The 27,982-nt window shown below is 35.3% G+C and overlaps 2 protein-coding genes across 4 annotated transcripts in view; one reads left to right on the top strand and one right to left on the bottom strand.

Moving 5' to 3' along the window:
* LOC114252835 (succinate dehydrogenase [ubiquinone] flavoprotein subunit, mitochondrial) overlaps positions 1-27,982 on the top strand; it is a 174,973-nt gene that overhangs the window by 36,997 nt on the left and 109,994 nt on the right. The window lies entirely within an intron of this gene.
* Positions 1-27,982, bottom strand: part of LOC114252777 (protein SCAI) — a 125,956-nt gene that overhangs the window by 31,383 nt on the left and 66,591 nt on the right. For all 3 annotated transcript variants that reach the window (XM_089731659.1, XM_089731648.1, XM_089731654.1), the window contains exon 2: positions 21,688-21,731. In XM_089731659.1, the coding sequence (XP_089587785.1) occupies positions 21,688-21,731 (44 nt within the window). The remainder of the gene's footprint in view (positions 1-21,687; positions 21,732-27,982) is intronic.

Raw genomic sequence — 27,982 nt, 5'->3', positions numbered from 1 at the left:
ATAGTTTAAAAAAACTAACAAAAGACGCTTTTATAGAAAATCCAACTAAAATAGAAAATAAATTTTAATAAATTTGATTTAAAAATAATGTAAGAAAAAAATATTTTATTGTAAAGCGTGGGGTGCATGGTATCAGTAGTGATAAATATTTTATGAACAGATATGAGTAGAAGGGTTATTTTCATAATATCCTGAAAAACACCCCACTCTTTTTTTTCAATAAAATCATTTTTTCTTACGCTATTTTTAATTCAAATATATTAAAATTCATTTTCTATTTTTTTGTTGGATTTTCTATAAAAGCGTCTTTTGTTAGTTTTTTTAAACTATTATTTATTTTTATTTGGCGCTCATAAGAAATTGTAGCTATATGGCCTATAGTGGTCCTTTGGCTGCTTTTGGGCGACTTATGAGTTCTTTGAAAAGTGAACTGCAGCGTTCTATATATACTATAGCAGTATTTTTTAGTTCGTAGGGCGTATTATAAGCCCGCACAGATAAATACCCACATGTGGCCCGAAGTGGTTATTTTCATAATATCCTGAAAAACACCACACTCTTTTTTTTCAATAAAATCATTTTTTCTTACACTATTTTTAATTCAAATATATTAAAATTCATTTTCTATTTTTTTGTTGGATTTTCTATAAAAGCGTATTTTGATAGTTTTTTTAAACTATTAATTAGGATTTTTTAGTTGAATTAAAAAAAATTCATGTTTTATTTTTTATTTATTTTTATTTACTTATGTCATCGGTCCTTAATAAGTCTTACAAATTTCGAGTTAACCCGACGTTTTGAAAGGGATCAAAATCATGTTCAAAGATTCCGTTACAAACATACATACGTCTGAAGCTAATAAAAGCGTATTAATAAGCATTAATATTATATTTAAAAATTAAATGGAATTCGTTGTCGCGATTATTAACTAGTCACTATAATTCCGTGTTCTCAATTTTGTGTGTAGTATACATTTAAATTTCATTTATTCATAAAAACATATAATGAATTTTAGCTACCTGTTTCACGAAAAGCCTGTGGAAGTTTCGAAATAATTTCATAATTTTGTTAGGCGACAATGCAGGATACTTTGAAGCAGTGTTTTCTAATAGAAATTTTCAAACGCTTATAGTTTCGTTTTTGTTCGAATAAATAAGTCTATTCCAATAGCATTCATAATTTAGTTCCAAGCCACTGATCTGAGCACTGATCTTCATACTATTTTCCGCCAAAAACATACATTTTTATTTATTTATTGCCCTTGTAGGCAGACGAACGAGCATACGGCCTACCTGATCGAGAGTGGTTACCGTCGCCCATGGATTTCAGCAATGGCTTCAGAGGCAGAGCCAAGCTGCTGCCTACTGTTAAAACATACAGTCAATTACATTTTACATTTAATATTTTACAGTACATATATTAAATGAAAGGATCAACTGCTGTATAATGTATCATATAGATCATAAAATACCAAAAGCCTTCACTGTAGTGACAATAATACCGAACTTTCAACTCGATCTCACAAATAACGCTTATACATATGGTATACGAAGAAGTGAACAAACAGGGGTGCAAATAAGTATTCGAAGGATCACATCATCTTATGCTGCATATTTTTATATTTTTCCTACCTTATCTGATTGTCTAGAGAGACCATATCAGCGTAACCTTAACTAATAGATGAGCCCACGGGGCTCAAACCTGACAATGTTGCTAACACGAACCCTAGCGAGAGCGGTGCTTCGCATAATCTACCACCGGATCGGAAACGCGACCCACTGAGAAGATCCGGCGAGGAACTCAGTGGGCTGTATCTGTGGGTTAATTTACTCGCCGAGCGACGGGAACGATGACCGGTGCTTGTGGTACCTAAAAGCACCATTAGTGGATCGGGAGTATCTGAAATGACGTGTTCTAATTATTAACATCCTCGACAAATAGACAAGCATCCAGGTCTCTTAGGACCACCTAAGGCTTGTTACCAAGCCGGAGGTTATAAACACAATAAAATTAAAATTGCGCCAAAAACCCTAAGATTTTGTAACCAGAATGCAAAACTGCAGCAATAGGGAGGACATTATGTATAGCCTCGACGGCTCAAAATACGCTCTGCAATCAGTAACATGTGATTAATATTTATCAATCCTTTGAATACAAATAAGCGTGTAACATTTCATTATGAATGACGGTGATCATTTCAAATTATATACATGTATCTCTTTTAAATTTAAAACCGAAATTCGTAAATCGAAATATTAAAATAGCTTTAACTGCATTATTCGAATTTAATTATTTAAAATAAGTACCCTCGTGTAGTGTTTAATCTCAGTACATCGTTAATAGATCTTAACGTAGCAACAACCACAATTCACACGTTTTGCTTATCACAAAGTAGCGTAATAATATTCCACGATACAAAAAACATGTTTTTATAAAATCTGCAACAAAAGCGCATCTATGGGAAAGCATCGGTAACTCGAGACACGCTTATAGTAAAATATGATTACTTGGAACTATTTACCGACTTCCGATAATAAAATGTGACGATCTGCAAATAAGCGGCGCTCACGTTGACTACGTCAAGTAATTTGACTTTCGACGAGTTACCACTAATACAATTTTTACTTAAGTCCTTACTTCAGAAATAAGCATCATTTGCTACTAGTTCATGAGATAGTAAAAGTATTATAAAGCCGCCTGAACGGTCTATTTCTACCACGGAGTAATAATGCACAGTTATGATTACCGTTGGTTTTAATACAACTGAGATGATGACGTCATGTCAAGAGAAGATCACGCTATGTTGTATATGAGCCTCAGTTAGTATCGGATCGTTATCATTATTGTGATATGCAAAGTAGCTTGCTGATTTCGCAATCGACTTCTCGTCTCGAGTGGGCACTCGGTAACCGATGATTTTGATTGATTGCAATATATTTTTAAGCTATTGCATAGCTTTTATCGCGGGCCTTGAGCGCGGCGACCGAAACATGAAATTCCGTAACGAAAAAAACCTTACACCCCACACTCCGCCTACCATGTAGCTCGCGTTCAACACATTTACACGTTGCGCTTGTGTAGTGTTTGTGAATAAGCGCGTGACGTGACGTCACACTGCATGCGCATCAAGAAAAGTCTGCCCATCTCTCTCTCGCGCGGTCTAGCTTATGTGTGAGAAGGGGACAGTTATGGTTTTGCTTTTATTAATGTTTAATATAGCATGGTCTTGTTTTATTATTGTTTTAATATTAAATTATCATTGTCTAATTATAATTGCATAAGTTGATAAAAAATGCTATGCCGCTTTACCGCGGCGGTTCCAGAGTGCCACACGTTTTTTTTACCTATTATAGTAACCTCGATGGTAATGTAACGTGTAAGCGAGAGCTCACAAGGCTCACTTTGTCGAACTTGCAAGCACTAGCTCTAGCAAGCGCAGTGCTTCGTTGACTTTACCACTGGATCAGAATCGGAACCCACTGAGAAGATCCGACGAGAAACTCAGTGAGCTGTGCTTATTACAATAGTCATAGCCAGCTGCTCTCTGAAATCTTTTCAGATTATTAATTTCAAGTTACAATGTGCGTTTCACTAAATAATACAATTTATTCATTTATATAATGCCACGTTCTGGTGTATACACTTTTTAATACCGACTAAATAGTAGTAGTGTGCTTAATTAAATGTGACGTCACAAAATGGTTTCTCCGTCAATTGGTTAATTCAAAATTACTATTATTAAGAAAGAAATGGTTTCTCGAAGATATTAAACATTTTCCTTTCGTTATATGCTTTAAAGTGAAAAAAATACGTATAAGAAAAAAAGCGTTGCAACATTAAAAAATCCGCGTGAACCCTGCCTTTCCGTCATTCTAGCAAAAATATAAGATAAAGTGAAATTAGATAATTGATCGTGGTAAAATACGTATTGAAACATAATACACTTGTTTACGTGTGTATAAAACAATAATTTTATTTCTAAGAAACCACAACGGTCATTTAGTGATAACGTAATTGGATAGTTCTTGATAAAAAATAAAATGTATTTCTGTTTTTTTTTTATTGATCTTTATGTATCAATAATCATATTTTTCTTTCTGGGATCTGTTTCGTTTGTAGTTGTTGTAGTTGTAAAGAAAACTGTTGATTCTGTGAAATTCGTGAAATTCAACTATACCTAAATTGGCCTACGTCTGAACTATGAATGATTAAGTTATCTTAATGTTTTATACTTTGTTTTAACTAACAAAATGTATTTTAGTTTCGCCAAATATATAACAGAAATAGTTTTGTTAGAAGGCAAGTTCTAAAATTAGTCGTACTGTTTTGATTGCTTCTGCATTATAGGCTGTGAGGTTAGTAAAATACCACTAACTTTTCTCTTTCGATTACTGTACAAGACAATTAAGAGATTAATCGGAAAATGGGCAGCACCTTTCCTTGGACTAGAGGTCCCGCAGTAGTCGAAATTCGACTATAATTGCAATTGTAAGTTTGTATTTTATACTTCTATAATCTATTATGATTGTATTTTATACTTCTATAATCACAAATTTCGTCAAGGCTACTCTATAAAAAATATTAATAAAACAAACAATATTGAAGTATTCTCAATTGGACCACAGACGTCAAGAACAAAAGTTTGACAATTAATAGTATGCATGCGTGTGTGCGTCAAATACATAGTATGTAGTGTGTGTAATGTTTTCTTTATTGATTTAATGTATCTTTTATGCATTATTTAAAAAAAATATTAGCATTGTGCACTTCTTCTCTATATTCTCTATAAGTGTGGAAAATTTCATACTCCTCCGTCCGCGCAATTTTCGTAAAAAGGGATACAAAGTTTTTGCTTCACGTATTAATTATATAGATACTGTAGTAGTATACTACGATCACCAACCAGCATATAGTGGTGGTAGGACGTATTATAATCCCGCGCAGATAATTTAATATTAACGACATCTTGCGTTATAATCACGCGCAGATAATTTAACATTAACGACATCTTGCGTTATAATACCGCGCAGATAATTAACGACATCTTGCCTGTTTCTACTGCGGATCTGTCATGTATTTCGGATCGAGGGATAGAACATTGCATTGTGTAATGCCAGCCACCCTGGAGCTCATGCTTCGTACAGACAGACAGCATACACGCCGTGATACCTATAAGCTTCGCTAACCACGAAATAACTATTAAAATCATTTTCATCCAATCTGACGAAATACGATCTAGATTGAGTTCGTATTGATGGAAATCGATTTAAAATAACGAAGAAATATAGTTTTAAATTAATCTTCTGAACGATTGATTCAGATCGGTTATCACTATATACAATATGATACTGTCACAGCATTCAAAACTGTTTTGTTTATAGTGTCCCAAAATATGGATGCGTTTTTATTGGAAATTCAGAATCCTTTGATTCACTACAATACTTTAGCTGTGTATTTCTCTTTGTTTAGCGCCCAGTGGTATTGAAACCGATTTTAAATTTTCAAAAGAGTGCCTTTTTATTCTGTTAGCTTTTAAAGCGTCTTAACTGAGGCAATATTAGATATGCGGAAACATTGTCACTTAAATCCAAAGCTATTTCAGTATACAATTTTAAAATGCAACTTTATTAAGCGACTTAAACTAGTTCTGTGTGTATTGGAATTTTTCTATTCTCATGGATTTTAAATGTCTTTGGATAGACAGGCAAAGCGCTCAAGGTGGTTATTAGTGCAAGGCAACAGCGTAATGACAAAATCATAGGCTGATGTTGAAGACATTGAATTAGAAAGCTTTTGAATGAACTGCACTCTACTGTGTCCTGGACGCTATAACATGTCTTTCTCCAAACGAGGCTTGAAGACAGTACTGGCCCTGGGATCGCTCATGTTCATAAGGAATAGTAACCACTCACGGCTATAAAGCATACTTTTATTTTATTTTAAATCAATGCGGTTAATAGGAGGGACTCTTCAGATATCCAGAATGTGAATGTACAATAATCTGAATTCAAGATGTGTGGTATAGATCTGAATACCGAAACAAATGTATTAGCATTGATTCGAACGTGCAGATTCTATGCTTATCCGTATGATGTAATTTGCATTCAGATCCGGATAATTTGCTTACAAACAGTAATGCGCTTGACGAAGCATTCTCTATGTCATTCTCGTAGGTCCGTCCGGCGACGGTCGATAAGTTACTTTCGTATGATTGTCACATCAACCTTACAACTAAAGTTTGTAGCCACATAACAGAAGATGGTCCCTGACTCCTTCGTTATGTAGGCTATCTACAGGCTCAATCTCTGCATTATCGATTTCTTAGTTTCGTCACAAGTACCACTTCACCACGGGACAAAATTACTAATGTATGTACATGTTATATACTCGAAGTAATTTTTATTAAATTAATATTTTAAAACTCATACCTTCAAAATGCATTAATTTCCTTTTTGATATTTTTGTTGTATTGTCGCTAAAAATATGGTGCGTCAGAATATTATGCATAGACAGGCTTACTGGATTGGTTACACTTCTTTTGAATGAATTTGAATCAATTGTGTTATTTACCGATTATGTTTTATGCTTCACCAGTAAGCCTTAGTAATAGTTAAATTTAGTAAGCTTACGAAGCGAGTTACGATATAAAAACCCTGAATTTATTTCCTATTATTATTGGTAGTAAAACTACATATTATATCTACGGAGAAGTAATAAGAATTTAAAGGGACTATCTAATAAACAAAATTGTGATTCTGAAGGCAATTTGAACTTTTTTTTTGTTTCATTGGTGACTTGCGTTTTTTTCTATTTTGTACTCATAGATACAATCCACTAGATTTCGCGATTCCAATCCGGTGGTAGAGTCAGCGAAACACTGATCTTGCTTGTGCAGATTAGAGGAGCTTGGCCGAACATCCCCTACCCACCGACGCAACCTCGAAGTCCTGGTGCCCATGCTGGGGCATGGTCAAATCGGCAACACAGCATGTTCTCCTTCCGCCTCACGCAGATCCTCTTGGGCATGGGCGCATCGGGAGGTACCTGTGGAAGGTCTGGGGGAGAGAGCCACATCCGGGTTGCCACCAGGGCGGGTACCCGGACGATGACGCTCAGCTCGCGCTGGAAGCGTGCCCGCGTTGGTAGCACCCGCGGCGAGACGTTATCGCGGTGCTGGGGCGGGACCTCTCCTGGTGGGCTGTCGTCCTCCACATTGTACAGGACCAGATTTCGTGGGAGGCCTTCGCGAGAGACTCCTTGAGACTGAGGAGCGTAAAAGGAAGTGGGCCTTCTTCGGCTCCTCAGCAAAGAAAGCGGGCTGGGCAGCTCAGCCGCGAAGACCCCGTTCAGCTCGCGTAGGATATCGGGGGCGGGGGCATGCGGTGCTCGGCTGTCGGTCCGGTAGTGAGTCGGGACAAGGTAACTCCTGTGCGCCGCCCACTGTGTCTTTCCGGGGATGAAATCCCGTTCTATGATCAAGAAGGATATCGGCAAAGGCAGTTTTTCGGCGCGCACTATGCGGTAACATAGATTTTGTCGAGTCAGAGTAGTGGAGCTCGATGGAGCTTAGTCGGTATTAGGTTTGCCGGGGCAGGTATTTCGTGGCTCACGCCACACGGCTTAAGGCGTAGTCTCTTAGGAGAAATTGGAAGAAGAGGAGGGCCTCTGTCTTCCGTTTCTCCCTCTTTTTCACTGGAGGCACCGGAGCTCGACATAACTCGGTCTTTTACCCTCCCTTGACCGGATATCCGTAAACAGATTCTCCAGCGTTAAAAAAAGGGCAGATACTAACTAACTCTTTCAGGCTTAGCCCCGAGAGCTCCCTCACCTGTCACGGTGAAACCAAAATAGTCCCTGGAGGCTATTGACAAATAGGTAGGCAAAAAAAACATAATACTTTCTTCACGCTGGCCAATATCACAACTCTGCCTTTATAGCCTAATTAATTAACGGATTTTCTGGTTTAAAGTGTAGGGCATTCGTTAAATAAAAATATGCGGACTACCATTATGTGTCTTCAGATCAATTATTTACGTCGTGCTGGGTAAACCTATCAACAGGTGGGCCGTCAGCTGCACAATCCAAAAAATAATGACGGCCGCCGATTGGCTTTTAATGTTTAGTAATATCAATTAAACGCTTATTGTACACTTTGAGTTTTTGGTTTGCCTAATGCATTTTCTATTAGAATAAATTCAAAACAATATATGTATATATTCCGAACGTAGGTAGTGTTTGTAAGTTTTTTTTGTCTATTGTAGTACCTAACACATTCAATGCGTAAACACAACTAAAACAAGATGTGAATGTACACTCGTAGTAAGAAACCTGCACATGGACTTGCGAATAAATTGAAATTTTAACGTCAAAAACGGCCGGATGCAAGTGGCATTGAGACGAAATTCAGGATACACACGAGAAAACCCCAAGCAAACTTGAAACTTAATACGCAGCGACTAAAGTTAATAATTCGTAGAGAAATGCTCCGAAATCCAATTAATTACCCAAACTGTAACATGCGATTTTGGAGTGAACATTTCGTGTATGATATTTCTGGTATAACAATAGTTTACGATTTCATATCGGATCCGCTGTCTGACTTAATGTAAAATAAAATGTGATTTTCAGTTTCTACAATACAAGCGGCCCGCTCCGGCTCCGCTCGGGTCTTTAACAAAAACTACAACGATATTTGACGTTGTTTTATTTTTTTTTAATAAAATAACACTTATTGCGGCATAACTATAATAGTTAGACATAATTATGATGTTGCGACACTTTTTGTAAATAATAATGTGTTCTACAAAGTCTTAGTACATTATTTTATTCTATCATCAATAGTTTTCGTAGGGCACGCGATGTAAAGAATATTTTAGGTATTTTTTTACACCTTGGGTTACATTATTGGAGTTTTAGTAATGATCCCTAATTTTTTTCAAAAAAGATTATTGCCTATGTCACTCGGGAATAGTGTAGCTTCCAAACAGTGAAATAATTTTTCAAATAGCTTCAGTAGTTTCGGAGCCTATTCAATACAAACAAACAAACAAATCTTTCCTCTTTATAATATTAGTATAGACAAAAGTTAAATTTTAACTGACTCGGTGATGCAGTGGTTAGCGCCTCTGACTGTTGCGCCGGAGGTCGTATCTTCGATTCCCGCATCGGTCAAACATTGTGTCATGAACAGATTTGTTTGCTCTTTATCTGGGTGTATATTATCTATATTTGTATATATTTAAACGTAGATAAGTGTATATGTCAGGCTGATACCCATAGCACAGGGAATCCTAAATTGGGGCCAGATATCCGTGCGTGATTTGTTTCCAGTTATTATATTATTATATTGTATCAACGCCTCGATCCTAAAGGACTTAATATATCTCAAAGGCTGTGGTCGACAGTGCAATTCAGGATTCCCTGATTTTTTTTTGGACACGTATCGCGACGGCCAGCAGAGTCTATCGAGAAACTTTTTGTAGGGTAGGGTCAATGGTAAAAGATCTCGTGGACGAAGCTTCATGCACTGGATTGATCAAGTGAAAATTCTTACCACCCTTAACACCTCCGCCCCCCCACGTAACGAGTGCATGCGCCAAGCCTAAATTCGTGAACTATGGAGAACAGCTGCGAAGGCTTTAATAAATAATTCCACATCACCATGACTCACGACCCTCGACGCAACAATTAGGGACGCTAAATACTGCACCACCCAATCAGTTTACTCATCCAAATTTAATAAAGAAATGTTTTTTTTTAATGCTTTGTTTTCTACCCAGCAATTATCCAGGTAAGGGGATGTAGCGTACTGCGTATTAAGTGGTTACCATTTATTAACATTAACATCAATTATGAACGATCTAATCCATAGACACAGCCTACTGAGTTTCTGTTTCCGATCCGGTGATAGATTCTGCAAAGCACTGCTCTTGCTAGGGCCAGTGTTAGCAACACTCCCGACTTGAGCCCCATGAGCTCACCTACTCGCCGGGTTACACTGACATAGCCTCTCAAGGCTAGGAAGCTCAACTTAGGTAGGAAAAAATAATTATATAATAATTATGGACACTATCACCTTGAAATATAGGTTAAGGTTTCAATTATATTATCCACTGGATATCCGCGTGAATTCTGAACCGCGCAAATAAAGAGGATATCTATACGTAATTGAGCGAATTTATATATATATACATATAACATAATATATATTTTTTTTCAATTATGTTGCTTCACTTCGATCTGAAGTAGGACAAACAAACAAATATTCATATTTGTGATATTAATTAGTAAGTCATGATAATCATTTCCATGCTGTTAATAATTTATTTAAATTTCGATTAGGTTTCGAGTTTTTTATGGTCATCAGATTTATTATTTCAGAAATATTCTAACTAAAATTGTGAATTATTCGAAGCGGTGGAAGTAATATAATGGAAATGATTAAATTATGTCCACTGTTCGAGAAATACGAAGAGAATACGATAATTTTTGTTATTCCCTAATCATAGTTCGGGATAGTGGTTGAACTGAGTCCGATTGTAACCGTTACGGATTAAGTGCTAACTAGATCAGCTTTGACTGCCTCTTCCTTTGTGGGGAGGGAAACCGGAATCTAAATTTCTAGATCTCTTTTTTTAGTTCAGGTCTATATGGGACCACGTGGACCCTATTGTACAGTTTTTTTGAGCTACGCCGGTACAAGTTAATGGCCGATCGAAATTCCTAATATCGCAGATGCTTTAGGCAAACTAAAAAATAGTAATTACCTTAAAAATTAGTTTTGCATTTATATTGTGTTAAAATGTAGACCGTGAAGCTGTGGACATCAAAACAAACAGACCACGACTTAAAACTTTTTTACGTGAGTTTCGAAATATCATACATTTTTTTTTATATTTAACGGCGCGTCTATTAAATTATTGTCATTTGCTTAGAGTGACTTAAATTAACTCTGACGTAATATAGAGCACTGGTGCTCTATGGGTGGCTGTCATTCGATTAGTCACCGAATGAATTGACAGCTTTTTTTTATTGCTTAGGAGGGAAGACGAGCTTACGGCCCACATGGTGTTAAATGGTTTCCAGAGCCCATAAAAACAGACGACAGCACGACACCAGAAGGTGGCTGCCGCCGAACATCACCAAACATGAATCAACCCTTATATTATGTATATGTAATGTCGATGTGACTACCCTCCGCCCATTCAAGCCCACCCTGCTGAAAATCCCACCTCGAGGGGCATTGAGTTCATGCCCGGGCAGGCGTTCGCCCCAAGTCCAGTTCCGTGCCCCATAAGGGTGCACAATGACCTGGTTAGTTAGTTAGTTAGACGACTGGCTCGTTGATTCGGCTCTTGCGACTCTCATACGTCGAAGAGTCCGACACCATGTGGTGAAGCTCGTGCATTTGCAAAATACGTGCTCGGGTCTTGGGGAGTATTGCTAAGTGTCGGAATTCGAAGCTGAGCTGATATGGCTACCGATTCCCTGTTCTGTTTTCTCCTGTACAACCTAACGCCCTGGTTTATTCACATAGCTAGTGTCAAATATACTCAATTAGCCACTTCTCCTTAACATTTCCGTGCACAGATCTTGGCCAATACGATGATAGATTCTCAGGCCACCTTAGATACGATTCCACCTTAGGTACGAAGTGTCAACACCTAATAGTTTATACCTAATAGTCTTTTATATAGGGATTTTCATTAAGAGCGTTCGAACTTAAATATAAAATAAAAAAAGATTGTTCAAGTGATATTGCCACGTTTTTATTTTATTTTAAAGACTATTCGATGACATTGTATATGGAATATAATTTCAGCCAAGTAGGCGCCGCGGGTCCGTTGTAGATGGTGTATCCTAGACCAATGTTGTATGACATCTTCGCATAACTGGGGATCAATTTGACGCGAAGAGCGCGAGTTATGTTGGCCTTCAGGGCGGCAATAGACTGTGGTTTGTCTGTATAGTCTAGAGATTTCACGTAGCCCCACAGAAAATAGTCGAGCGGTGTTAAGTCAGACGATCTCGGTGGCCAGTTGATGTCGCCACCACGCTAGATGACGAAGCCTTCGAATTTATCATTCAGTAAATTTAATGTTTCCCGTTCTGTATGGCAAATGGCGCCATCCTGTTGGAATCACATCCATATCATCTATCCTAGACCACAAAAAGCTTATTATCATCGTCCGATATCGGTCGCAGTTGACAGTGAGCGCGGCTCCTTCGCTCTTCCGAAGAAATAAGGGCCGATGACACCGCCGGACAAGCGTGTAGCATCCTACGGTGATATGTCACGACTAAATACGTGTACATGTCAAATTTGACAGCTATCGCATTACCAAAATGGCCGCTATGAGCTCTCAAAGTTTGAGCATCGCTATTGGAAAACCATATATGTATATTCAGTTAACTACGAAAACTTTTATTCTTAATTTTGTTTTAGAGTTTTTTAAATAACTTTATCTTTTATATGATAATTTTTTTCGTATATTACATTAAAGAATAGTGTATTAGATTAGATTAAACGCTTGAGACGCGCGTTGAACTTTTCCTCGCGTGTTTTAGCTAATCTAGAGCTTTCGATGATCCTAAATTGTAATCCATTTTCTTTAGTGTTAAGTTTTTTCCTGAGTTTCGTCGTTTGCTCAGATTGTAAAGTGCTATACGAGCTATGAATATCATATGAAATCATACAATGAAGTTATCCTTTTTTTCTCAATAAAGACTTAACCAGCGGCTCTCAGCCTTTTTTACTCAGTGACGTAATAATATACTCATTACAAACACGCGACAACTTTACATACTTACATGATAAAAAATTATAGTCTACTTGAAGTTAGGCTTAGTTACATTTTTTAAATATACATTATTTATCTATTAAACGTACAACAATGCAGTTAACATCTAGTAAACAATTGTATAATAACGCCAGAGACATAATACCCCGGGTCACCTTAAACAAACATAGATATCTAGATCACGCGACACACTTGACAGAAGTTTGCGACACATCGATTTATCACGACACGGCGTTTGAGAGCCGCTAGAAAAGTCTAGCACGCAATTTTATGTCGACTCAGTGAAGTATAGTTATCCATTTTAACTCCTGACGCGTCAGAACGATTTTTCAATTAGGTAAAACACCTTAAGCAAAGCTTTCTGTCCGAGCCAAATCGTTAGAAACAGTCAGGAAAGTTTTTAAGCTATTGCATAGCTTTTATCGCGGGCCTTGAGCGCGGCGACCGAATCAAGAAATTCCGTAACTAAAAAAACCTTACACCCCTCACTCCGCCTACCATGTAGCTCCCGTTCAACACATTCACACGTTGCGCTTGTGTAGTGTTTGTGAATAAGCGTGTGGCGTGACGTCACACTGCATGCGCATCATGAAAATCTGCCCATCTCTCTCTCGCGCGGTCTAGCTTATTAGTGTGAAAGGGACAGTTAATTTTTTGCTTTAGTTAATGTTTATAAATATAGCGTGGTCTTGTTTTATTATTGTTTTAATATTAAATTATCATTGTCTAATTATAATTGCATAAGTTGATGCTATGCAATAGCTTTACCGCGGCAGTTCCCGAGTTCCACACGTTTTTTTAATTGTCATTGTAAGTCGACGAGTGTACGGCTTCTTTGATGGTAAGCTACCGTCGCCATGGTCATCAGAAAAGCCAGAGGCACAACCAAAATGCTGCCTAAATGATGAGCTATTCGCAGATGGTCGTATCAGTTGAATCAAGCACACTATGTACATTTTTATTTAATTATTGGAGTCACAGAACTAAAAAAAATTCTGTCTACTAATTTTCAAATTCAAATCAGAATCGAAAATTTCTTGGTTTGAACGCCGTCGTGTGAAGTGAAGTGAGAGGAATACGAAGATTTCCGGTGCATCCCTATCGTGCGATGCGGCTATACCTATGATCAAATTCCGTAAAAATATGCATTTTTTTAAATGTAATGTGTAACGTGTGTAACTTCTGTTCACAAATTACTTCAACTTGAATAGAACGGAATTCGTGCTAACGTCAGGTTGTAGCTTCAAAAAAATTTAAAAAAAAAGGTTAAGCTCTTTATGAATAGCGTTTCACGAACAATAATTACGAAGCATTCAAAAGCTAGCGAAAAGCTTCTACGTTCGGAATGTGCTGGGTATTATTCGATGTGACAAAGTTGGAGCTATTGCGAAAATGAAGTTGAAACGATTGAGCTAAGCTAAGCTTTGTCATTTTTTGTAGAGAGCATTCCGACAAGCTCGGACGTAAAAGTTCGAGTTTCACTACACACGGATGACATATTTGAAAATATTTTACACAATTACTATTTCATTAATGGTCCAATGCCCACGGAATATTTAAAACAGGCTACTAATAAGTACGGATGCCATGAAAATAACAAAAATCTATCTTTGAAGTCTAAGCCGAATGAAGCTCAACGCAGGATCCCAAAGCTCCCAAACTGGTGACGTTCGGTTATCGTTTAGAAGTAATTCTATATAAAAAATAAACCTCTTAGAGGAAACTCGACCAAGATGTCGAATCTTACGTATGTGTCGCTTATTTGCAAAACAATTTCTTGAAAACCGATTTTTCCGAGTAAGCATGTCCTTAGATCTAAAACATAAATCATTTTTCACTAATGATCCACGTGTAACGTATCAATACTGTTTATTTTTTTGAAGAATAACGTATGTAGGTGCCGATGTGGATGCCACTCGTTAGTCATACGAAACTATAATGATGAACACGTTCATTTGTGAATAGGCTATTAATGTCACACGAGTGGGGGTATAAATTCAAAAATCTTTAGATTGTTGCAAATATATTGGTATGTTTTCATATTTTCCGCCCATATGAATGTGATGTGACGTCAAGAGGCTTTATGTTATTTATCCATATGATAACGAAAGGCCGCAAAGAAAAGGCGTGGAGGTCGAGAATTTTGAAGAATTCCTTTTAGCAATTCCCCTAAATATCGAAGCATGCGCGAAACAGACTTCATTTTGGAGTGAAAATGGTAATCCTAAAAGTCCATGAGCGACGATGATCACTTATCATCGTACTGTATGTTTATCTGCTTACAATATTATTAAATTTCTTTCCTAAATAAATTAAGAAAGACAACATGTTATTCGTGTACCATATATCCTCCAAAAAATATTTAATCAAATTACGTTGCATCATTGAAATATAACTCTGAAACTACATAGGGATATAAGCAATAGAAGAAATTATAAATGTTATTTTTTTTAATAATGAATACTCCGCTGTTTCAATGTACCAGGGCTGCAGGGAAGATCGAGAAAGTCGGGTCCTGCGACGCGAAGCCATTAACTAGACCGAGAGTCAATAAACTAAAATATTTGTAAATATCTTCTATGTTTCTCATTAAATCATCTGTGAACGTCAATCAAAACGAACAGTGAAATGATTTAATTAGTTCCAAAGTTGTTTACAACATATTAAATATCATAGTTCTTGGTAAGAACGTAATTGGAAACCCCTGAATAGGCAGGTACCAAGCAACCCGACTCGGCACTAAATCGATATCGTGAAACAGAAGTCATTCTTTTCAACTACCGAAGTTGACGTTCGTGTGAAATAATAATTTAATCTAAAAACACATTCTATATAAATATGTAGCACACTAGCTGGCCCGGAAAACGTTGTTTTACCATATATAAGATTTCTAGGGAATTTCTAAGGTAAAAAAAAATCTAACTTATTGTAAGTGTGTAAGTATGTGGTGAATGAGTGAAAGAGGCATGTAGCGCTGTGAACGATGAGAGAATATAAAAAAAATAAAACATCATTCAACCACATAATGCCTCATTATAAAAACCAAAAAAAAATTGTCCAAAAAATAAAAAAATTAACGTTAGGGGTGGACAACCCTTATCACTTAGGGGTATGAAAAATACCCCTAAGTGCCGATTCTCAAACCTACTGAACATGCATATCAAATTTCATAAAAATCCGTCAAACCGTTTCAGAGGAGTGTGGTAACTAACATTTTCATACGAGAACTTTATATATAAGATATAATTAATTTGAAAGTAGATCAGCCCCTACTGAGCTTTCATTGCGTAAATTTAAAGTCAGCATATTTTTATTACTAGATTTCTGCAGGCAAGTCGGTGGCGAATGGTCTATCTGGTTTCGGTTAGCGGGGCGGACTGTAGAGTTAAGTCAACTGAAGGCTTGCATGAAACTGAACATATTTAAGCAGTCGTGGCCTAAAGGATAAGATGTACCGGTGTTCGAATCCTGCAGAAGGGTATCAATTTTTCTAATGAAATACATACTTAAGAAATCTTCACGATTGACTTTCACGGTGAAGGAATAACATCGTGTAATAAAAATAAAAATCGCAAAATTATAATTTGCGTAATTACTGGTGGTAGGTAGGACCTCTTGTGAGTCCGCACGGGTAGGTACCACCACCCCGCCTATTTCTGCGGTGAACCAGTAATGCGTTTCGGTTTGAAGGGTGAAGCAGCCGCTTTAACTATACTGAGACCTTAGAACTCATATCGCAAGGTGGGTGGCGGCATTCTCATTATAAATGTCTATGGGCTCCGGTAACTACTTAACATCAGGTGGGCCGTGAGCTCGTCCAACAATGTAAGCAATAAAAAATAATAATAAGCTTCCAGTTTTCTCAAAATTCGTTTAACCGAAGGCAGGCTACATTATTATGCATTAATCTTTCAATCTTCATCTTTTCAATCAGATATATTGTTTTCTAGCTCGATAATATTGTAATGTTATGTTAAATTTTCGTTACATTTAGGAGATTGTCAAGCAATTGCGTTTCAGGGCTTTGCGCGGTAAATTGTAGTTCATAATTGAACTGTCACCTCGTACATAAAGCTCCCGAAGTTTCGTTCTAAATATGCACCGAAAATGATTTTACAGGCCACCACGAAAATCAAAATCTTGCAGAGAGATTAATAGTTACATTTACACCTTCAAAATAGAAACTTTAATTTGTCTCTCAAAATCAATCATTTTAATAAGATTTAACCCTCATCTTATATAATTATTCATAGATTTAATTTACAGAAATTTTATGGCTGCACGTGAAGAAGACACAAGTAGTCCACCACATCTGCTGCGAAGGAATCTAACTTAAAGAATAATGCCCTAAACAGGTCGTTTCGGATCCTCCCGATTCACTAACGGAGCTTTTAGGTACCTCAAGCACCGGTCACCGTTTTTGTCGAACCTGTCGCTTGCGACGAAGAGTTCAGCGAGTAATTTAACCCACAGACACAGAACACTGAGTTTCTCGCCGGATATTCTCAGTGGGTCGCGTTTACTATCCGGTGGTAGATTCTGCGAAGCACTGCTCTTGCTAGGGCTAGTGTGAACAATGTGACCAGGTTTGAGTCACTTGAGAAAAACAATCAAGAATAGGTATTCCAATTAAGACTATCTCGAGATAGACAGTGGCTCGTGGCAGTTTTTTTTGGCCGTTGGATAGGTGAATGATCTCAAAGCCCACCTGATGTTAAGTGGTTACCGGAACCCGTAGAAATTAATAACAGAAATGCCACTAGCCACCTTGAGACATGAATTCGAAGTCCCAGTCCTATAGTAAAAAGGCTGCCCGACCTTTCAAACCGGAATGTAGCACCGCTTCGTGGCAGAAATTACTACAGGCTGTGGTACCTACCCGTGCGGGTTCACAAGACTCTCTGCCACCAGTGATTTGCATTGATGGGCTTTTGTTTTTCATTTGTCTTGTGTGTCTGTCTGTTCTATGAACATAATGCATTTTTGTTCTGAAACTACGAAATCAGTTTCATTGGAACTAAACACAATATTGGAAGAAGAATCCGTCCGATATTTTAGAATAATTTTAGAATATGCAATGAAATTTCGTGTACAAATATTATGAGGCCTAGCTGTGCATTGATCTAATTTTACGACTGAATACATTGTTAGTTATAATAAATGCGTCAATTACGACGCAAAACGAACGCAATGAACTTTGATTCACTGTTTTACATAATTGGAACTGGACTGGGGTGACAGAGTAATTAATTTTCGCAGTGAATATTTTGTTGTATTCGAGTGTTTTAATCGATTTTAATGTTAGTTACAATTTAGCTTAAACAATTATATATATATAGGTATTATATACATTTTTGACATAATTGCTTACATGGGTGGACGAGCTTACAGCTCGCCTGGTGTTAAATGCGACACCCACCTTGAAATATAAGTTCTAAGGCCTAAGTAAAAAAAAAAGATAGAAAAACTATAGTAGAAAGCGAGTTGTACAAATACCTATAGTTTTAATATTTCACGAACGCAAATAATCTGACTTCTTAAACAGTATTACAGTCACGCTAAGCGGAACGGTCACGGAAAAAAAAAAGAATTTTGTAATTATTATTTTTCACATTCACTTACTTACTGGTGGTAGGACCTCTTGTGAGACCGCACGGGTAGGTACGACTACCCTGCCTATTTCTGCCGTGAAGCGTTTCGGTTTGAAGGGTGGGGCAGCCGTTGTAACAAATATATATAGTTATTGAGACCTTAGAACTTATATCTCAAGGTGGGTGGTGCATTTACGTCGTAGATGTCTATGGGCTCCAGTAACCACTTAACACCAGGTGGGCTGTGAGCTCGTCCACTCATCTAGCAATAAAAAAAAAGAGCTACATAGTAGGCGTAGTGGGGGTGTCAGGTTATTTTCGTTACGAAATTCGGCGGATTCAGTCGTCAAAGCCCGCGATAAAATCTATGTAATAGCTCAATAATTATTGAAAATTCATTGATTTAAAATAAGAAGCGTATTGAAAAAAAAATGCGGACTTAAAATTTTTATTGTTGTATATTTAATTTCAATTATGCTTAGGTTGATTGTCGTAATTTTTATATCAACATTAAGTATTAAATGAGATCCGAGAACGGTCCGTTAGATTCACTTCAAACTCGGCATGGATGTGTGATGTAGGCGCTCACTAAGAATGCAATTATGCAGTTCCGATTGATAACATAATTGTTTACCATCGCATACACAAAAATGCATACGCATAGCAAATGCTATGGTAGCCATTGCTATAAAACTTGTAGTTTATGAACCACAGAGTGTCAAACAACTCTAAATCCCGAAAAAATTCAAAGCACTTTCAGAGTAACCCGCTTAAAAACAAAGTTGATTTAAATTAATATAAATCCAGGTCGTGACAATAAAAAAAAAGTTACTTTTTTATTTACATTACTCAAATCTGGTGACTTCGTAATATCTATAGGTATATCCTAGTAAATAATAAATAGGATGTCTTCAAATTCAATTGTACTCGTTAGGATTTTTCTGAAAAGTTCAAAAGCACACAAGAACAAGAAGAAAATAAATCTTATAATAAAACACTCGTTACTCACAAGACATAAGACGGAAATAGAAACTACGAAAGAATTTTAAGCATCATTTTATTTATTTTACAGATAGTTTAAATAATGTATGTCATAATTACAAATCATTACCTACATATAATTAAGTAATTAACAATAAATCAACTAACAAATATTTAATTACAAATCATAAAGATTACAATACTAATAATATATACTTTAATATAGTCGTATTACTCACAAGACAAAAGAGGGAAATAAAAACTACGAAATAATATTAATCATAATTTTATTTATTTTACAGATAGTTTAAATAATGTATGACATAATTACAAATAATTACATATAATTAAGTAATAAACAATTAATCAACTAACAAATATTTAATTACAAAATCATAAAGTTTAAATAAAAACTTAACTTACACTTAAAAAAAATATTTGTAGCATTTTATCGCAACATGTCCCAATTAGATTCCGCTTTTCCACTATGGTCGACGATTAATAATTTATTGCAATGTCAATCACCAGCTGTCCTATAGGACTAATCGAATTCACAGAGCATCAGATACAGTCAAACTAAATCCGATTTAAAACGCATAAATCTCTTGTCGTTATTGAAAATAGGGATATTTACCGATTTTGGAAAATCGATTTTTATTGATATCGTTTTCGAGTTCATTATTTAAGATTACAAGTTATTTCTGTACGACGAAATAGATATTCTACGGAGGAATTAAAAAAAATAGAGTAATGTCTAAAAATCGTTTGAAAATCACAAATTATTGCCGAAATATAGATTTTCATTATTTTTTTAGAATAAATCCGTGTTTTCTATAAATTACTTAAGGTAGTAGAGAAATGAGTTTCAAGGATGTACACAGAATAACGGTGTACGGAAAAGACAACCATTCTTTAACGATTCGAAATAAAACTCTTTATTATAACTGCGACGAAATTGAAATGGTTTAAAAGAATTTTATTATCTACTTTTAAATTCACGCTGCAATCCATTATTGGAATGGTTTATTTTCTCATTTTGTTTTCTCATAGATAAAACAAAATGTTCCAGTTTATAGCAAATATTTTCGTTTGTCACAAAATGCTCTATCTCCCCTTTGTGAATATTCTCCATAATCAAAGTGAAATAAAAGAAAAGTTTTGGATCGTCCTAGGAAATATTGTGCACAAATTGAAATTAATTCGTCTGAATCTGACGCTTGAAAAATATATTAAAACTGCACGTGAACTATTTCCTCGAGCGATTTTTAAATATATTTAATAATTTCAAGAGAAATATTTTGAAATAGTTTATTGTTATAAGTAAATAGTAGTAAGTAGTAAGTAATTAGTAAGTAAGTACCTATACTAAGTAAAAATGTTAATTATAAAAGTGATATTGATATTTTCTTAATAAATTAGTTTTGGATTTGATACCTAATTATAGTGAAGATCGGATATAGGTCGCAGAGTAAATGTAGCTAAAAGCTGTGATGCTGCTGAAAATATTTATAACAAAGAAGCAGAAAGGATCAATTATTATGCGCGATTAAAATCCTTTTTAAATACCAACATTATTCATATAGATTTTTTAATTTAGAATTTGATATTCATCTTTCAAATAATATTCATGTCATTCGGAATTATTGGCTTTTTATTTAAAGCTTTATGATTTAAGAATCACTAGTCTTATTAATCGCGCATAATTCATGTATGCTGTACAGCGGAATCCACTTGCCATTCAAACGTACTGATATAAGTGTTTTCTTCCTGTTAAAAAAAATCTTATACCATAGATTAGATTACCGCATAGAAACCGAGCCCAAGGACAGCATCGATAAGTTTCCTCGAAACAAGTTAATAATTGGTAACTTATTTGAATTTCAAAGAAAACGTTTAAGCAATGAAAGGTATTAGTTCCAATTCGAAATTCACATTGTGGCTATTCGTTTATTATATAACTTTTCAGGAAAACATTTGTTATTCCTAGTAAAATGAACCATTGTCCTCGATCATCCATGAAATAAAATCCCGTAACAATCTATTCACGCTAACAAACCATTTTACATATTTTTTCTGGCTAGAACAAAACCGCCCCTGAAAATTCTCGTTCAATTCTACTGTACGCATACACGGAAGCCAACAAAAAAAAAAAAACGAAAAGCCAAAAATGAACTTCATTCAAAATCCATATAATGCAATAGTTTTAATGAAATATACGTAATTATATTGATTGAATTAATAGAAATGTTTTAAGTAAATGCATAATTTTTATGTATGTATTCGAAATGAAGCATTTTTGACACTAAGTCACTTACTTGCTCTCCTTCTGTTTTCATTTCTCAGTAGAAAGAAGGCATATCTGTGAAAAGAAAAAATTCTCGCATTAGTTTTTTGTTTTTTTTTAAATCATACAATACGTCTTGGCTATAATTCCCCAAAAAAGAAACACAGAACCGATGGACTAAAACTAAATTAATTTCTTAATGGGAGAACAGAAATAAGAAAACATAAAAAGCTATATAAATTTATGTAAAAAAACTTCACTTTACCAGTTGAAACTATAAAAGCGATAACATTCCTATGTTAACAATTAGGTAAAACTTTATGAAAGCACATTAGACATGTCAAAAGTTAACGTAGAATTTTTTTTATTTCTTTGCAGAGCTTCCAAAAGGCTTTCATAAAGTTAAAACCATAGTGTATTACGGAATTTTTATTTAATATAAGTTTATCAAAATATTTTTATGTTATAATATTTATTTAAAATTACACCACAAGTGAAATGATACTTTTTTAATTGAAAATTAATAAATCAAAACAAATTAATTAACTGTCATTTAATTTTAATGCAACAACTTTAATTATGTTTTCAATTAATTTAAATAATGTATTAAGAAAAGACTTACATTCCCCTAAAGAGGTAACATTCATCTACCCCTGCGTATCTGTGATCGTGATTACGGCGACGCGGCGGTTCGAATTCAAAAAACGAACTCATTTTATAATTAATAAATCAGACAAAAATATGACGAAACAAGAGCAAAAATATGAAATTATGATTTTACTTCACTATCTATGATATTTAAAATATTTAAAAAATAAAACATTTTTTTTTATTAGAGAGAATTCGCCCACAGGTACTCTGATCGAGATCCTACAGGTGACTAGCGGATGGAAGGCGCATCTCCAAACACGATCTGTTATCACCTTGTATGTGGCCAGGGCCGGCCTGCGTATAATTTTTGACGTCCTTAATTCCATATATATAATGTATGAAATCAAAAACCAGGCTTCAATCACACAAACTGGTAAATGTGGTGATGATAAAAACCGAATTAAAGATTAAAGCCCAATTTATGGAACATGCGCTGTTTTCATACGTTTTTTTATAATCCACTAGTGTTAGATAATGCTGGAAATGAATTTTAAAACAAAATTTATCTTGGATATGCAAGTATTTCGACTTGCCATTGACCTTGGGATGCTTGAACTTGAAACTAGGTCAAGGCTGCGCGTCATCTAAGGATGCGGCGGGGCAGGGGTTGTTTGAATGCCGACGCTAAGCTCGTTACCATGGAAAGAGGAGGTAGTCTTTTACAGCTTGACTTCGGGCCGACCTTTTTCTAACATCCAATCCATGGTGAGATATTAATCGATAAAGCACTCGATAAAAGATGGTCATCTTGTTTTGGAGCCCATACATATTTATCTTTTGGAATATGGTAATAAGGCATATTCATTTATGTACAATACATATTATTCACTTAGCACTATAGTTAGAAGCTGGGGGTAAGCGGAAGTCTTAGTTAATTAAAGAATATTGTTGGGAATCAATGCAAATATAATAAGAACACGCGAATAAGCCAGTGGAGAAAGTTTGGCATTGAATATTTGGAAGCAACAGGTTGCGACAACTCAGAATTGTATGGATACAGGGTTCAACGACCGAACATCTTATATTTATATTTTATTCCGCTGTTCCTAGGGTTTTTAACTTAAAGAACTCTATACAGGACTGGACTGGATTGATTGTATTGATTTAAATAGATTTTATTGAGAATATAGTTAATTTCGTAATCGAATATCGCAGCTAATCTTGAAATTTTCTAGAATTTTAACTTATTTGTCAAACAACTTACCTTTTTACTTAGAGCAGTCATGTGGATATTGTGACAATCGTTTTTTCTTAAGGGAATTAGGAGATTATTTTATTTATTTTATTTATTTATGTACACACAGAAAACAAGACACAGTACAGAGTAATAGGAAAATTATGTACAAAGGCACTGCTTATTTCTTTGAGAAATCTCTTCCAGCAGACCTGCGAGAGGATAATGAGAGGATAATGAGAGATAAGTGTGTGTAGAACAAATAACACATAACTAAAATAACAAATACAACATATTTTAATGAATGTCCATTAAAAATATTCCAATCAATGTTGTTTATTGAAATGTTTGTTAGAGATTACTTTATTTTTTGTCAAAATTTTGCTTAATATTTTATACTGTGGTTCGTAGTCAACATTCAAACGAGTACATCACAAGGGCCCCCAATCTTCAGCTATGAGAGTATATTTATGATTACTTGAAGTAAGAATAAAAATGTACAAATTTTTTAGCTTCCTATAGGGCTTAAAATTGTGTATTTAACATGCTCCTAAAGCCTGTCCTGTGAAGGGTGCGGGGAGGGTTCACCCACCCCTTGGAGTTGCAACTCAATGAGGCTGCTGCGGAGGCTTCAGCAATATTTCCAGGGAAACCGGATTTAAGAAAAAATATATATAATAATTTTATTTAAACATTGACAGGATAATTAAAATTGCGAATGCCAAAATCGTTTTCTTTTTTTAAGATTTTAATAGTTTAAGATTTTAATTTTCGTTTATTTTTTGTGTAGTTTAATTTATTATTATTATTTTGTAACATATATTTTTCCTTAATAAGTTTATGATCCTAAAATCCAAACATGGGATTTTAGAATCGTAATATGTCTTTCCAAAAATACGATAAAGTTGGGATTTAAGTGCATTAGTTTATTTTAGTTTGATATTTTAGAACTAAAAATAAATGTCTATAAATTTATTTAAAATAAAGTCTATTTATGATTTACTAAAACAGAACAGTAATATAATTTTGAATAATTAATATGTGGAAATTTTGTTTCAACATGTGTTCATTAAACTATATGTATTCATGTGTGTATAATAAAACTTTCGTTAGAAATTTACGAACTATACAGGTATATAGGGATTAAATCCTGCGAGGTTATAACTTTGTACAAAAAATGGATTTATCTGTAAATCCACTTTAGGGAAGTGATTTTTTGAAACTATTGTTTTTTTTCGAGCTAATCTTTCAAATGTGCATCTTTTTTTTTAAACTGCAGTCGCGGACTCTCATTTTAAAATGTTACTGGAGTCTACATAGGCCGCAACGTAAATTCCACTATCTAATAAATGAGGTTGATTTCTCAAATGTATTGGAGAATAATAATTGTCGGTACGAAACTTAAAAATAGACACGATGATGCCATCAACTTTTGCGTGCCACAGATATTTTTATAATAAATTTAGGCTCGAAAATTTACTACAAGAGTTTTTTTTTTTTATCGTCTAGATGTGTGGACGAGCTCACAGCCCACCTGGTGTTAAGTGGTTACTGGAGCCCATAGACAACTACAACGTAAATGCGCCACCCACCTTGAGATATAAGTTCTAAGGTCTCAAGTATAGTTATAACGGCAGAAATAGGCGGGGTGGTGGTACCTACCCGTGCGGACTCACAAGAGGTCCTGCCACCAGTGGTTACGCAAATTATAATTTTGCGGGCTTGATGTTTATTACACGATGTTATTCCTTCACCGTGGAAGTCAATCGTGAACATTTGTTGAGTACGTATTTCATCAGAAAAATTGGTACCCGCCTGCGGGATTTGAACACCGGTGCATCGCTACATACGAATGCAATGTCTTATCCTTTAGGCCACGACGACTTCATACGACTGAAATAGTCCCTTAGGCTACCAGCGATTAGATAAGGGGGATTTTTTTTTTTTTTTTTCATCTTGACAACACTTTTTTACTATGAATAATGTAGTTCTCACATTTTTTTGTTACAGTTATAACTGTCCATCATTATATTGTACCAACAAACTAACAAAGCGACAGGTGTGTGTATGTATTAAAATAAGAATAATTATAAATTAGATAGGCTGCTAAATAGAATTTCTAACAATTCCTGAAACTAACACCCTAACAATCTAGTGAAGCTTTTTCTACCTCTGAAACCGATTTATCAAAATAAATTTTAAATCTTTATTAATTTTGTTTGCCCTCGCATAGGTCTTGACGTAAAACGATATAATCTATACTAATATTATGAAGATTGTTTGTTTGTATTGAATAGGCTCCGAAACTACTGAACCGATTTGAATAATTCTTTCACTGTTTGGAAACTACACTATTCCGGAGTGACATAGGCTATATTTTTTTTGAAAAAAATTAGGTATCCTTACTAAAACTCCAATAATGTAACCCAAAGTGTAAAAAAAAACAAAAATATTCCTTACATCGCGTGCCCTGCGAAAACTATTGATGATAGAATAAAATAATGCACTACGACTTTATAGAACACGTTATTATTTACAAAAAGTGTTGTGACAGCATATGTCTGGCTATTATAGTTATGCCACAATAAGTGTTCTTTTATTTTTTAAAATGAAATAACGTAAAATATCGTTGAAACTTTAGTTAAAGACCCGAGCGAAGCCTGAGCGGGCCGCTTGTCTAAAATAAGACAAGTACGCGGTGTTTAATAAATGTTTGAAAATAATAAACAAATAATTTGAAAGCATTTTACAACAAAAACATTCGCGCAAAGCTCTCAAACATTTTGTAAATATTACTAAAATTCTACTTATACGTATAAGTAGAATTTTAGTAAGCAGGCACTGCTCGATGTGTATTCGTATTCACAATGAGTCGCAAAATAAACTTCTCAGAACTAGAATTCCGCTGTAATCATCTTATCATCATCATATCGCCCACCATGCTACTAGTAAATTTAATTTACAAAGACCGTTATGTGTGGTCTCTCCTACCATGGGATCGTTAACGACACTAACTATTCGATTAGATTCAATCTAGCATAATTATGATATATTGCAAAGCTTTTATCCGAGTCTGTATACGCTAGTAATGTACATTTATAGGTATATACCTATATATATATAACTATACTGAGACCTTAGAACTTATATCTCAAGGTGGGTGGCGCATTTACGTTGTAGATGTCTATGGGCTCAAGTAACCACTTAACACCAGGTGGGCTGTGAGCTCGTGCACCCATCTGAGAAATATATATGTATCAATCTTTTTTTTCCTACCTAAGCTGAGAGCCTTGTGAGGCTATTCTCTCTAAGGCCATATATATACATATCTTAGGCATCATATCTTAGGCCAGTCACGGCATTCAGTCAGTCAATCAGTTATCGGTAGTGAATTAAATTGCAACGTCAGCCTTGTTTTATCCAGAACGTCTCAGAGCATTTCGGTGAGTGATTGATCGTGAGTATCCCTTAATAATTCCACATATTATGCTAATTACGCTTCTCTGATTGCCAACAACTGCATTATTTGATAACTGAGATGAAATGAAAATGAGGAAAAAATAAATAAAAACAATTGCTTGCTATTACATAAAATAATTCTTTGATTCTTCAGCAAAAACAAATGAACATTAACATCCATACAGAAACCGTATTTATATGCATTATTTGATAACTGAGATGAAATGTAATTTAAGAAAACATGAATAAATAAATAAAAACAATTGCTTGCTATCCCGTAAAATTGTTCATTAATTCCGCAGCAAAAACAAATTAAAATTAAATATAAATATTTTTTATACCTAAGCAATACCTAAACTGTTGGTCTAGAGAGACCATAATCGTAACCTCAACTAGTAGGTGAGCTCACGGGGATCAAGCCTGACGATGTGGCTAACACGAACCCTAGCAAGAGCCGTGCTCCGCAGAATCTACTACCGGATCGGAAACGCGACCCACTGAGAAGATCCGGCGAGAAACTCAATGGGATATGTCTGTGGGTTATTTTCTCGCCGAGTCCTTCGTCGCATGCGACGGGTTCGACGAGAACGATGATGATATTAACATCCGTACAGAAACCGCATTTACATGTTGCTTAGATGGGCTTATGACCTCACGGTCTACCTGGTTTCAAGAGCTTATCGGATCATTTCATAGTGAATGCTGTGCTGCCCATGTTGAGCCTTCACTTCTATGTCTCAACTACATAATATTAACGCAAATAATATTAGATTTTGCAGGGTTTGATATTTACTACATATTGTTATTTATTTAATCGCGAAAGTCGTTAAGGATGAGGATGAAACGCCAAATTTCCCTAGGGGGGCATTTAGTGTACAGTTTACTTCATGAAGTCTCCTATTAGAGAAAGGTTTTCGTCAGATTTCATAAAAAAATTAATTGATCATTATTGAAAGTTTTGTAGGATCTGATTGATATCGTTACACACAGCTCCTTGAAATCCACTGGCAATGCTAGTCTAGGAAATCATCAATATTTGTAC

The sequence above is a fragment of the Bombyx mandarina genome, chromosome 01 (genome assembly GCF_030267445.1).
Source record: "Bombyx mandarina strain Sakado chromosome 01, ASM3026744v2".
Taxonomy (NCBI): domain Eukaryota; kingdom Metazoa; phylum Arthropoda; class Insecta; order Lepidoptera; family Bombycidae; genus Bombyx; species Bombyx mandarina.
Note: the sequence above shows the minus strand (reverse complement) of the source record. Positions and strands in the feature narration are given on the sequence as shown.